Here is a 13,011-nt window from a genome sequence, read left to right as displayed (position 1 = left end):
GGCTTGGGCTCGGGAGCTGTTATCGGCTGGTCCCTCTCATAGCAACTTGAGTGTGGGGCGTCCTCCTTTCCCCTCCTCCCCGCGGGGAGGAAGGGGCGGAGCCGAGCCGCCGTGATGGTTCGAACAGACCAATTGTGTCGGGCGTGCTGCTTGGCCGGCCCGTGAGAGAAGGAGGAGGTGCCAGCACGCTAGGTTGTACCGCCCCTCCGTTCGGCGCATATCCTCTGCTGGGCGAACGCGACCATTTTGCGGGGAGGGGGGGGGGGACGCAGCCAGTGGCGGGGACCCGGCCTGAGGCAGCTGAGAGAGGGTCGCGGGGACTGGAGCTGCCGCGGCTGGGGAGAAGGCGGCTCCGACAGCGCGGCCCGAGGCTCTGGGCCCAGGGACACCGCTTGCTCCCGGGGCGGGGGGGAGGGCACGGGTCCGTCACCGAAGCGAGGCTAGTCGTTTTTCCCCCCTTGGCTGACATCGCCCGACTCGGGCCCCGATTGGGTCGGAGAAAATGTCCAGGCCGGTCAGGTGAGTCTGGGGGCGCTGGCGCGGTGCGGGGGGAGGCTCCGCTCCCCACCCCGTCGCGTGCTGCGCCTCTCGAACATGCGGGTCGGGCTGGGGGGGTGGCGGAACCAGCCCTTCTGTCCTACTTAGTCTGCGAGGGGCGAGCAGCAGGCCCGCTGCAGGCCGCGCCGCGGGCAGCCAGCCATGGGGGTAACGTGCATGGTAGGGGTAGGGCGCCTGCGAGGCGGGGGGGGCGCTGGCATACATCTTTGCAGCGTGCCCTTGTGCACCCTGTAGGGGGAGGTGGCTTGCTCGTGGGAGGGGAGGGATGCACGCTCGCGTGCAGCGTGGTGCTCTTCTGCCCCTTGCAAGGGGATGGGGAGGGACATGCTGGTTAGGGGGCGGAGCGTGTGCGCCCTTCTGCACCCTGGGGGAGGCTGCCATGCTCGCCGAGGGGAGGAGTGTGTGCTTGCAGCGTGTTTTGTACAGGACTGGGATAGGTGCGCGAACACGGCGTGCCTGGAGTGGGGGGTGTAGGCGTGCCTTGTTGCACGCTCGATGGAAGGGTGGAGAAGAGGGCGTGTAGTGCGCTTACTGGGCTGCAGAGCGAGCAGACAGTCAGCTGTCCCCCATGTTCTTCTTAGGGGCATGAATGGTGGAAGTTTGCAACATGCCGTGACCCACTTCAGGGGATTAGCAATCGGAGCGCATGGGTGCAATGAGATATTTAAGTTTCGGAGTAGAGGCATGCAGTATACGCTGGTGCCTGTTTTCCGGGTAGGGGTAAGAGGGGCATACCATGTCTTACGTTTTTCTGGGGCGGGGGACATGCTTGCAATATGCCGTCGGGTCCATGGTACAGAGAGGTTTTAATGGGCTCTGATCCGACTCCGCTTCCGCTAGGCAGTACTGCCGCCTACTTGCCCCGTTTTTGGGGGAGGAGTTTAGGAGGAGCCGCCTACTTGGGGGGCGGGGAGTGGTGTTTGAACACACTCCGTTTATATTTTCCTTAAAATAATAGTGCTCTTAGAGTGGGCTTCGTACTATTCCCAGTTCCTGAGAAATGGGTCATCAAATGGTAGACTCGGGAATGAGGAAACTGAAGTTGATCCACCTCGCTTCGGTGACGGACCCGTCCCTTCCCCCCCAGCCCTTAGGCTTTCTTTTCCACAGCTCAAAAAGAGGGATGTTCCTACTTCTATTTTAATGGTGTTGGGCCAGGGTTCGGATGGGCCAGAGTTCCCAGGGAGTATAAACTACAATGATGAATTGTAATAGGATTGCAAATATAAAATTCTGTGAAATTTTCCCATGTGAATAATTGTAGCCTGCCTGTATTTTAATGTGATTTGTGTGTGTGCACACAGCTCCTTGAAATTGTGATGTAAATTACAGGTTGTCTTTCTACTCTTAACACGTGGGAAATTCTGTGTTTTCAGAAGAGGATTCTAATATGCCTTAGCTTGAATTATTTTAGAATAACAGATACTATGATAGAAATCTATTATGTATTTTGAAGTTGGGATTTAAATTTGTCTGGTTGGCAGTGAGTTTCAGAAAACTGGATTACTTTGCTGAATGTCCCCAGATAAGGAGGATAAAAGGAACATTCAGTACACTGATAGTTGAAAACTAATCTTAGCTTTCTGGTCTCTAGTGTATTTTGTCCAATAATTTGTGCATGCTTAGATAAAGGTGATGATGTCTCCATAGGTCAGGTCTGAAAGTAATTGCCCAGAGTCCCAAAGGCTTATTTCCTCTTGTTGAGCAACTAAAAGTTTTATAGAACTAATTTAATAGATCTGAAGCAACCCTAACCCTTTTGCAAGGCAAGATGCTCTCCTAGATGGATTAATAGTCTGAGCTTGCATGACTATCCCTTTTTCCTGGAATACAGTGTTGATGATGCTGTTTTGCTGCTCTTTATGGTTTTAGTATACAGTCTGCTGTTGATTTAATTGTCTGTACTGGAACCTGACTACAGGTAGAGAATGTGTGTAATTTTAGAAGTATAGTTTCTCAAGTGTTTGTTGTAATAATACATAATTCTTAATTATAACCAACTCTAAATAAAAACAACTGGGAAACCATACATACTGGTAAAAATAGATCATGCTTTAATATCTTTAGACAGGCTCTGGTCTTCAGCTGAATTTAGTGCGATAATAGTAGAATATCCCGTGGAATGTTCCAAAATTGCAGCCAGCAATACACAGTCTGGCTACAAAAAATGGAAAAGAAGTCTTCAGCTAAAATATTCAACATGCCCTTGCAGTTTTAGTTAACTGGAAACTGCTACACATAATTTTAAAGCCCCTGGTTTCATGTTGTATACGGTTAACACAATGACTGGAACTGTTACTGTACCATTAATGAGACACAGATGGATAAGGTAATACTTAGTGGATCAGCTTCTGTTGATGAAGGACCTAAGTTTTTCAGCTTACACAAAGCTCTTCTTCAGGTATTGGTAATGAGATAGGACAGGTCTTCATTGTGGAGTCAACCTTGCCCCAGTCAGTGGTGATGGAATATGACGACGTTCAGTGGCCTGTGTGAAATGAATTCATGGACTCTGTTCGCTTCAGATTGAACTGGAGTCTATATCTAAAAATACCACCCTAAATGCAATGTGGGGCTTATGTGTGAAGTTTGAACTGACACTGAATTCTGCTGATCATGAGAGGACTTCATTCTCAAAACCTGAATCAATGCTAACATTGACTTGAAAAACTAGTTTTGATTTGTTTGAAATTTATTTATTTTTACCAGACAGTGTTTTTAGTGCTGTGGAGTAAAATAATTGTGTTGTTTTTGCTAGCATCTGTCTTCAAAAATGTCTGTCTGTCCTGCAAGTTTGCAATGATGTGAATACTAATATCAGTTGGACATTGCAATGATCAAATAGTAACAGGTGTTATTCTAGGATCTTTTGCATAATATGGCTAATGATTTTTCTGAATAATGTCCAGATCACTTGTAGCACATGGCTGTATCATTTTATATGCGTCTCATCTACTCTGATGTATCAGTTGAAATAAAACAAACAAAAGGAAGTATTTCTTCATGTGACGTACAGTCAACCTGTGCAACTCCTTGCCAGCGGATATTGTGAAGACCAGGGCTTTAACAGGGTTCAAAAGAGAGCTACATAAATTTATGGAGGACAGGTTCATCAGTGGCTGTTACCCAGGATGGGTACAAATGGTGTCCATATCTTCTGTTTGTCAGGTGCTGGGAATGGGTGAGAGAGAATGAATAACTTAGGCTATGTCTAGACTAGAGGGATTTGTTGGCTAAAGTTTTTGTTGTAAGACATCTTCTGACAAAACTTCTTTCAACAGATGACAGTCAGATTGCCAAAGCGGATCGAAAAAGCCTTTTTGTCGATAAAACTTGCTCTTCTAGACATTGCCTTAATGATTGCCTGTTGTGTGCGTTCCTCTTTGGCATTGTATTCTCTTCTGACAGTGGTCAGTAGACGGCTGACTTACGCGTAGGTTGCATTCCTGGGCAACCACACAAGTCAAATTTTGCGTAAATTGGGACTGGGTGGGGGAGGGGCTGTGCCGCTTTCTTTTCTCGCAGTCTTGCCTGCTCCCAGCGCCCTGCTCTTGTGAACAGCAGGGAAGCCAGAGCCAGGCACAGGAGTGCTGGTCAGTTTCCTGAGTCCTGGGAGTGGCATGGAGCCAGGAAGCAGGCAGGAACCAGGAAACTGGTCACTTTGCTGGCTCCCTGCCATTTATGATTTCCACTTGCATTACTGAAAGAAACACGTAAGTTGAAATTGTGTAAGTCCGAAGGTCTACTCTACTAAGCTATATGGACCTTTGATGTGATCTGGTATGGCCATTCTTACGTTCTAAAAATGTGTAAATATTACGTGCTCTTATGTTAGACAGGTTTTATGTTCCCTTGCATTATTAAATGTTCTCTGTGTTTGGGGATTTAAAATCAGTTTTTTAGTTCAGTTCAGTGAATTTCTGCATTTCAATTGTAGGTGTCATTTGTTCCTTATCACTCTTACAGTACTTCTGTGCCAATAATCTTGTAGGATAAAAGGCAAATGTCTAAATCCATTCATTTAACTAAAGATCTTTTGAAACAAAAATATATGTAGGCCATGTCTACACTAGCCCAAAACGTCGAAATGGCCATTTTGATGTTTACTAATGAAGCGCTGAAATAGATATTCAGCGCCTCATTAGCATGCGGGCGGCTGCAGCACTTCGAAATTGACACAGCTCGTCCAGACGGGGCTCCTTTTCAAAAGGACTCTGGCTACTTCGAAGTCCCCTTATTCCTATGAGCAGATGGGAATAAGGGGACTTCGAAGTAGCCAGGGTCCTTTCAAAAAGGAGCCCCGTCTGGACGAGCCACGTCAATTTTGAAGTGCCGTGGGCACCCGCATGCTAATGAGGCGCTGAATATGCATTTCAGCGCTTCATTAGTAAACTTCTTTGCATGGCAATTTTGATGTTTTTGGCTAGTGTAGACATAGCCATAGTGAATAAAAGTTCCCTAAAACTTTGAATTTTACAAAACATGAATTTTTGGACATAAATCTAACTTTCACATTCCTTCAGTGGTAAGTATTACCCTAGGCCATGGTTTCCCAAACTGTGGGGTCTTGCCCCCCCCCCTCCCCAAGGGAAGTATGAAGAAATTCCAAGGCTACCCAGGCCCCCAAGAAAGAGCCGGCCTTGGCTTCCATCTCTCAGCCCCTGCTATTTTACATGGGTGGCACAGCGCAGCCACTATAAAAAGCAGGCAGCTGGTGGAGACCCACATGGAACTAGCTGTCTTCTGCAAAGGTGAGTGAGTGTGGGTTGGGGGGGGGAGGAGGAGTATGGGGTTAGATGTGGGGCTGGGGATACCTGGCTCAGGGGCTGGGGTAAGAGCAGGGGGCTGGTGGTCCCTGGCATTATGGGAGGGAAAGGGCTCGGGGTCTTGTGGGACTTGAGCAGCTGCCTGGCTTGCAGGACCCGCAGGGCTTTGGTGCCTGGCCCTAGCATCTCAGGGCGCAGGTGGTTCGAGCTGGCAGCTGGCCCCCTCAGCACAGGACTCAGGCAGCTGGCTCTGGCAGCATAGGGCTTGGTCAGCTGGCCCTGGAAGCGTGGGGCTTTGCTGACAGGCAGGCCACTGGCCCCAGCAACATGGGGCCCAGGCCACTGGCCCTGGCACCATGGGGCTCAGTTGGCTTGGGATGGCAGGTGGGTGGCTGGCCCTGGCAGCGTGGGGCTGGGGCGGGTGGCTCGGGAGGCTGGCCTGCGGCTGGGGCAGGTGGCTGGTGGGCGGGCTGGCAGCAGGTGGGTGGGCATGTGGCTGGCTCCAGCAGTGTGGGGCTCGGGCGGGCAGCTCTGGCAGTACAGGTCTCGGGCAGGAGAGCAGCTGGCGTGGGCAGCTCTGGCGGCTGATATAGGGCCCAGGCAGCTGGTGTTGCACCTGCAAGGGGCCAAGAAAAACTATTTGTACTTAATTTTAATTTTAAATAACATTTTTATATCAAGATTTTGTTTATTTTAAATTACAAATTGAATTTTTTTGATAAAAGGGGAGTGGGATGATGGTAAAGAAGAGATTGGGGGGCACGAGGGTTTACCAAAAATCATAAGGAGGGTGTGATGCCAAAAAGTTTGGGAACCACTGCCTTAGACTTTCGTTGGTTTAGATTTAACTATTTTGCTAGGCAATGTAGGCAGTTGCTGGCTTTTCAGGATTTACTTTCCTTCCCCCGCTGCACTTCCTTTGCAGACAGGAGCCAAGCTGCTGCTGCTTTTTTACACACTGCCTCCCCTTCCCCATTTTCAGTTTGAATTTCAAAATTCATATGTCACCATAGTGCCAGACAGAGACCTTGAGGTTTAAGCACCTCATAAGGCAGGATTAAATCATTCCAATTTGCCTTCCTAAGGTATCTGCAAGTCACCCTTCTTGAGCTTGTTCTTGCTAATATGGTGAATTGTGTATACTAATACTGAGTTTGGGAGGCGTGTCTTTTTCCTGAAGAAGGCAAACTACACAAGCAGTACTTAAAAAATCTACCATACTGTCAGCTTCTTAGTTTTAAGAGTCTTTCCAGCACAGCCAAAAATTTTGTAAAATTGATGCCTAATCAGCTGACAAAGGTGTACTATGAGGGTTACTCAAGGGCTTCTTGGAAAACAGTGTTAAGAGGTGTGCTTGTACTAACCTAATAAGGCAACATTCAACACAATACACAAATGTGTTTTCCCGTGACTTCGGAATATTGGAACAGTTTCTGTCCTAATGCCTTCCATCTTCATGACAGCCTTGCCATTTTTCTGCCAATGGCTGTTAGAGATACTGACATGATTAGGGGATGTAGTGAATGGTGAGCCCAGAATAAGACTGCTGGAGTGAAGAACAGTTTATGCTTAATTTCAGCTTGTAGAGACAACAGTTTTATAGTTCTTAAATATTTGTGTGCTTCTTCTGCACTCATTATGCTGAGAAGACTCTTTTCCAGAAGTTTCCTATCTTTCTGTCTCTGTAGTCATTCTTTCCTTCATCCTGCAAGGCAAAAAGGAACAGACTTCGTTGTACAGTTGTCTACTGATTTTTATTGGGCTTGCTCTAAAAATCAATATTTCTGTGGACAAGGTAACGAGAGAGTGCAATAGGGACCATCTTGCTAGCCTTACCTGTAGGGTATAGTGCTTACAAGCAAGAAAGAAGCCTAGAATGTTTTCGTTATTTGCCTTTCATCATAACTTGCATTTTACATGTGTATTTTGCATTGTGTTCTAATAATGAGAATAAATTAGATGAAGCCTGATGTGACTGCTTGTTTCTTGCAACATGCTTATCATGCAATTTACACTGTGCTCACTAGGATAGTGAAATGTGAAGACAGTTGTCTTATGTAATTAGAATGAGCATGCAGCAAAATTATCCTCCTTTTTTGTTTTAACGGGCAAGTGCCTGTTCCACTCATGCACGCAAATAAGATGTCTACCAAGTGAACATTTGGATCATCATTTACTGCTCTTGTTTCTGTTTAAGTACTTTAAATCCTTGTCCCACTTCACAGCGGAAAAGCTCAGTTAGGCTTTGGCCTAGCAAGTCTGACTGTTGTAGCAGAAATTGGAAGTTTGTCTTTTGTTACCTGACCTCTACGCCTCTCAGTAAATGCTGCCAATAGTTATATTCGTGTTTTACAATGTTCAGACTACAAATGAGTGGTCACTGTGATATATGGCAGCTGTGCTTAAATCCTCTTGTCAGTTGCATTGAATTCAACATTGCAAAAAGTCTCACTGTCCACTTCTTGAATCTTAATTTATTTTGCGGGGTGGGGGTGGTGAAAGGTTGAAATGGTTGACTTACAATAATTCAGTCATCTGTAGGGCTTTTTTTAATAGCTATGAATTGAGGTACACACAGAGAAAGATTTAAGGTAGTTAACAGCTATAGTCAAAGTATGATTTACTTCTAGCAAAAAGCCATATCAAGAATGTACTATATTAATCTAAAAGTGCTGCTCCTTTCTGGAAAGTACACAGTGGCATTGTGTGGGTCTATTCAATTTAGTTGCTCTATCTCAAATTTAGGTGGTGGATGAGAGGGAGAGGTTTGGGGCAGGATTGATTTTTTTTTTTTTTTTTTTGAGCTGCATGTAATCATAGCACTTGTCTAGACTGCATAGCTTGTAATATTGGGCAACTCACTAAGGTACGGTCTAGACTACAAGGAAGACTGACCTCATCAGGGTCGATCTTCCTGAATTTGGTTTCTTGTGCCTGGTAGAGATGTGCGAAATCAAAGTATCTGGGGTTAGCAGTCAACTCCTGTACTACTCAATACCACAAGAAGTAAGGGAGGTCAACCTCCCTCTGTGAAGACCGCCCCAGGTAAGCTGATTCTAGCTACACGGTTGTCCATAGCTGGACTTGTGTATTTACAGTTGACTTACCTGCCTAGTGTAGACCAAGCCTAAATGTCTTGGACTTTGCTTTTCCCATTTGAAAAGGTGAGAACTGCCCCACCTCATCAGTGCATTTGTGAGGATAAATTCCTCTTGGCTTTTGTATTTCTGATACTTTTGTCGTAGCTTTTTTTAAGATATGTTTAAGTGAACTTTACTGGAGCTGCTACTAACCTAGGATCTAAGTTTATCAGCGATATTAGGTAGCAAAGTCAGATTGTGTCCCTGTAATTGAAACTTCATTAATACACTAAGCCTTCAAATTGTGTGTGTCTCAGGTTAACACAGCTGCCATCCCTGATGGGAGCAGGAAGCCACTCCTGTCAAGGGCAGCAAGAGTCAGGGACAGCAGCCTCACTCCTGGCTCCCCTCTGCTTGCAGAGCCAGAAAATGAGCAGGACAGCAGCCTTGGTTAGTTTCCTGTCTCCAAGGACCAGAGGAGAGCCAGGCTGCCCCTGATTCCCTGCCACTGGGAGCTGTGAAATGGACCAGTCCTGCTGGGCTGGTCAGTTTCCTAGCTCCTACAAAACCAGGGAAGCTGGGAAAGAGGCTGCTGCCTGGTTTCTGTCTCCTCTTGACTTGCACGAAAACTCAGATTACGCAGGGTCTGCGGAAATGCAACCCCTGCTTAACTCATGGGTTTACTGGATAATTTTTATTAGGCTGAATAGAATCCAGGGAACATCTTGCATAGCATTGTTGATTTTTGCAAGGCTGACAGAACCAAGAAGCAAACCTCATCGCTAACAAACATGAGTCAAATACAGTGTTCCCTCTAACTTTTTTATGTCTGTGTATGGAATCAGTTTAGTTATGTTCATGGGATGGGGCCAAGGGGAGTGTGGGGTGGGGCTTGGGGTTGTGGGCTCTGGCATTCGAGGAGGAGGAGGGAGCTACAGACTGGTGCCAAGGGGTTTGGAGTGTGGGAGGGAGCTCAGGGCAGGAGGTTAGGGTAGAAGTGTGAGGTCTGGGTGGGCGGTAGGGTGGTGGAGCAGGCTCCTGTTTGTGGTGTAGGTTTGGGAGGGCACTAGGAGCTATGGGTGCAGGGGTGTGGAAGGGGATTGGGATGTGGGTGTCTGGAAGAGAGTTAAGGGCAAGAAGCAACTCAGGGCTGGAAGCTGGGGTTCAGGACACTTGCCTGGGGTAGCTGCCATTTGGTGTGGGGAGACTGCCTGCTGCCCAGGGCTCACAGACACTGCAATTCTTGGCAGGTGGGAGCTGTGGGGGTAGAACTTCCAGGTGCTGTCAGCCTGGAGACAGCTTCCTGGTATTTGTGGTGACAGGACTCCAGTGGGGGGGTGGATGAATGAGAGCCACCTCCTCCCCTCATGAAGGGCTGGTTTAGAACCCAGGGTATTTAGTGGTTGCAGCCCAGAGTCTTGAGCTGTGGGAGGCTCTGAGCTACAGCCTCTAAGCCCCTTTCTTAATCTGGACCTTCTTTAGTGGGAGAAGTGTCTTTGGCCCAGCAAAGGGCTGCTGCTTTGTGTGGTGGAGTGGAGGCCATGGCAGCCCTGAGATTAAGTTGGTGTTAACAATGAGAAATCAAAATTTTGACTCTCAAGTATACACTCCTAATTGGTCAGCTTTCAGTCTTGTCTCTAATCATCTAGTCGTCATGAAGTCAAAAAATACATGGTATCTGCTTTTTAAAAATCTTTTAGGCATTCTTTATGTATTCAAAAGAAATTAAAATGAGGGGAGGGGCAGGAAGAAGTCTTTCTCTCCCTATTCAGGTCTCTTGTCTTAATCTTGAAAAAAGCTATGTATGATAGTGTGGCAGAGTCAAATATTTTGACTTCCAGCTTATTCTGTGAACATGCTTCAGATATGAAGGCCATAGCACTGTGAAATGACAGGCAGTGTCACTGTTACTTTCTGTTGAAAAAAATTAGTTTCCCCCTCACTGTCATGTTTCAAAAATTCACTTGGAGGTCTCTGAATTTTGTGTAAAGAGCAGCTGATACTGCATGGAAAACTTGCACAAGTAGTTCTCTGTATCTTGATGACTGACTCTTGTATTAATGGCATTTGCGTAACATCAGTGCCAGTTCACCTGCTCGTTCGGCACCTGCAGTCAATCCGACTTTGATGCTGTTTCTAAGCAACCATTTCATGTCTGAGGCTAAAGATGGGTGTGGGGGGAATACAGAGATGCATTGGAATTCCTAGGTCTGGTGTAAACCAAGTTCCCTAGCTCTTTGAGGCTATGTCAAAAGCCTGTCTGCACACCTTGTAACTTAAGGGTGTGAATATTGAATCTTGCTGAGCAACATAAATTATCCCAATATATATTTCTTTGTACAGTGCTATGTCATAAGTTAGCTTCTGCTGCTCACAGATGTGGTTTTTTATGAGCTTTGCCAGATGTGCAGCAGTGGCTAAAACAGTGCAACCCCTGAATGTGGCTAAATCTTGATATTTGTAACAAAAGTGAAAACTCATTTTAATCTTGGGGTGGTATCAATGCTTTAAAGATGGCTCTCAAGACCTGTAGCTGAATATACTTCAGCAACAAAGCACGAGATAGGATTTCATTTTAGAGGGACTATGTGTGCACAAGTGAAAGTGGCTCTAATTGTGGCCTTAAACTGCACTGAGAATACTATTCAAAAATTCAGTGTCGCTTTAAAAAGCCAAGCAGTAGATAACTTTTAAGTCTGTAACAGGAACTAGGAAGTTTGTCATGGGTTTTTTTTTTTTATGAAAATTTATCCAGTTTTATAAATCCTAATAGCTCCAGAAAAAGGTGCTGGAATGCTGATCCTACAATAATTTCTTACTGTTTAGATACAGTTGGGTGACCTTCTGGAATTAGTTTTAGGTTGCCCTTTGGTGGGATTGCCGGTAATGTCATTGAAGTGTGATGCTTTTTTGCTAATGTGCAAAAGATGTCTTCCCAAGACTATAAATTAATTCAACCTTACTTTTTTTTTTTTTTTTTTTTTTTTTAAACAAAACAGGAACAGAAAGGTGGTCGATTATTCACAGTTTCAGGAATCAGATGATGCTGGTAAGCTGTTTGTTTTTGTCAGGAAAAATATGAAATTTTTACTTTAACGTGGCTGTGAATTTTTATGGGTTTGAAAATGTAAGTATGTACCTCAGTATTGCTGTAGTAAAAAAGTCTATTTTAATAGCTCCTAAAAGCCTTACTTGGTTTTAATGGCAGAAACTTTCTGAAATTACTGCCTTGTATCTTACCACAGCCAATTTATTAGTTTATATAGTTGATCCTGGCACACAGGCTTTTCTGTGAATCATCCTTTTTCAGTTATTTGCATATTCATGTGAATTAGATTATCCATATGGCTTCCAAAAATAATATTATGTTTTGTTTTCTTGGAAGGTAGACATGCTGCTGCTGTCTGCTAATTATGGTTGCATTGATGTTTAGTGGAAACAAAATTTGACTAAAGTCTGCATTGTTTTTAACTGAAGTACTATTGGTAGTATCGTGTAATCGTTGTTTATTATATGTGAAAGACCTCTATTTTGTCATCACAAGAACACACAAGTTCTTAAATAGCTAAACAGTGTGAGGCGTTTTTGCGTAAAAGGGCCTCTAAGACAGGAAATAGGTGCAAATTTTCAGGGATTTATGTATAATTCTGAATATGAAAATGTATGGGTCTGATTTTTCGTAAAACTGAGGACATATTTTTTTCTTACCTTTAAGTCTTTTCTGCAGTATTTCTATGACCTCTGCATCCTAAAAACTTGTTAACTTACTTTGTAGTTTGCAAATATAAAAGTTGAATATAATATATCCCTTCTTTAAACTTGGATTGAAGTTTCAAAGACCTTTTTTTAGTTGCTAATGTCGTCTACTTGAAACTGGTGTGAGTTGATATACTAGCTACATGGCGGGGAGGGATAGTCTGCTAAACACAGGGTTGTTAGTTGAGTCCTTGAGGAGGCCATTTAGGTGTCTGAGGCAAATAGATTTAAAAAAAAATCTGTCAAGGATAGTGCTTGCTGCTGACAAGAGAGCAGGGGACTGGATTCAATGACCTGCTAAGTTCCCTTCTAGTTCTAGGAGATGTGTATCTTCATATATTACTTGAAGAGGTAGTACTCCTGGCTATTTTGAATTGTTGGAGGTCACACCATATTCACTTTCTTTCAAAACCATTTTCTCCATTCTACTGTCCAGATGAAGATTATGGAAGAGATTCAGCCCCTCCAGCTAAGAAAATCCGCTCATCTCCCAGAGAGGCTAAAAATAAGAGGCGACCTGGGAAGAATTCTCAGGAGGACAGGTAAGACGTTTTCTCTTACTTCTAATAGCCCAACATGAGCTAAACCAGACTTGCATGTAGTTCTCAACAGTCATTCGTGATGAGAAGCACTGAAGCCTTCAGTGCTAGCTAGTAAGGTGATGGGCCTTCATGGGGTTCTGGAAAGAGCAAAAAAATGTTTAGTCCTGGAATGTTAGTCTTTACCTTGCATCTAAAACTCACTCACTTTAAGCTCAGGGTATACAGGCATCTCCAGTTAAATAGTATCAAAGCAGATAGATTATAAACCTCCCAGCACTCGTTAATCACTTGGTTCATTTGAAAACAACA

The 13,011-nt window shown here is 44.9% G+C and overlaps 1 protein-coding gene across 1 annotated transcript in view; it reads left to right on the top strand.

Moving 5' to 3' along the window:
- The first annotated feature begins 286 nt into the window (after window positions 1-286).
- Window positions 287-13,011, top strand: part of NUCKS1 (nuclear casein kinase and cyclin dependent kinase substrate 1) — a 28,222-nt gene continuing 15,497 nt past the window's right edge. The window contains exons 1-3 of the mRNA XM_074977365.1: window positions 287-519; window positions 11,404-11,453; window positions 12,597-12,702. Of these exons, the coding sequence (XP_074833466.1) occupies window positions 503-519; window positions 11,404-11,453; window positions 12,597-12,702 (173 nt within the window). The 5' untranslated portion in view covers window positions 287-502. The remainder of the gene's footprint in view (window positions 520-11,403; window positions 11,454-12,596; window positions 12,703-13,011) is intronic.

This window comes from Carettochelys insculpta, chromosome 26, assembly GCF_033958435.1.
Source record: "Carettochelys insculpta isolate YL-2023 chromosome 26, ASM3395843v1, whole genome shotgun sequence".
NCBI classification, from domain to species: Eukaryota; Metazoa; Chordata; order Testudines; family Carettochelyidae; genus Carettochelys; species Carettochelys insculpta.
This window is presented reverse-complemented; position numbering and strand designations above follow the sequence as displayed.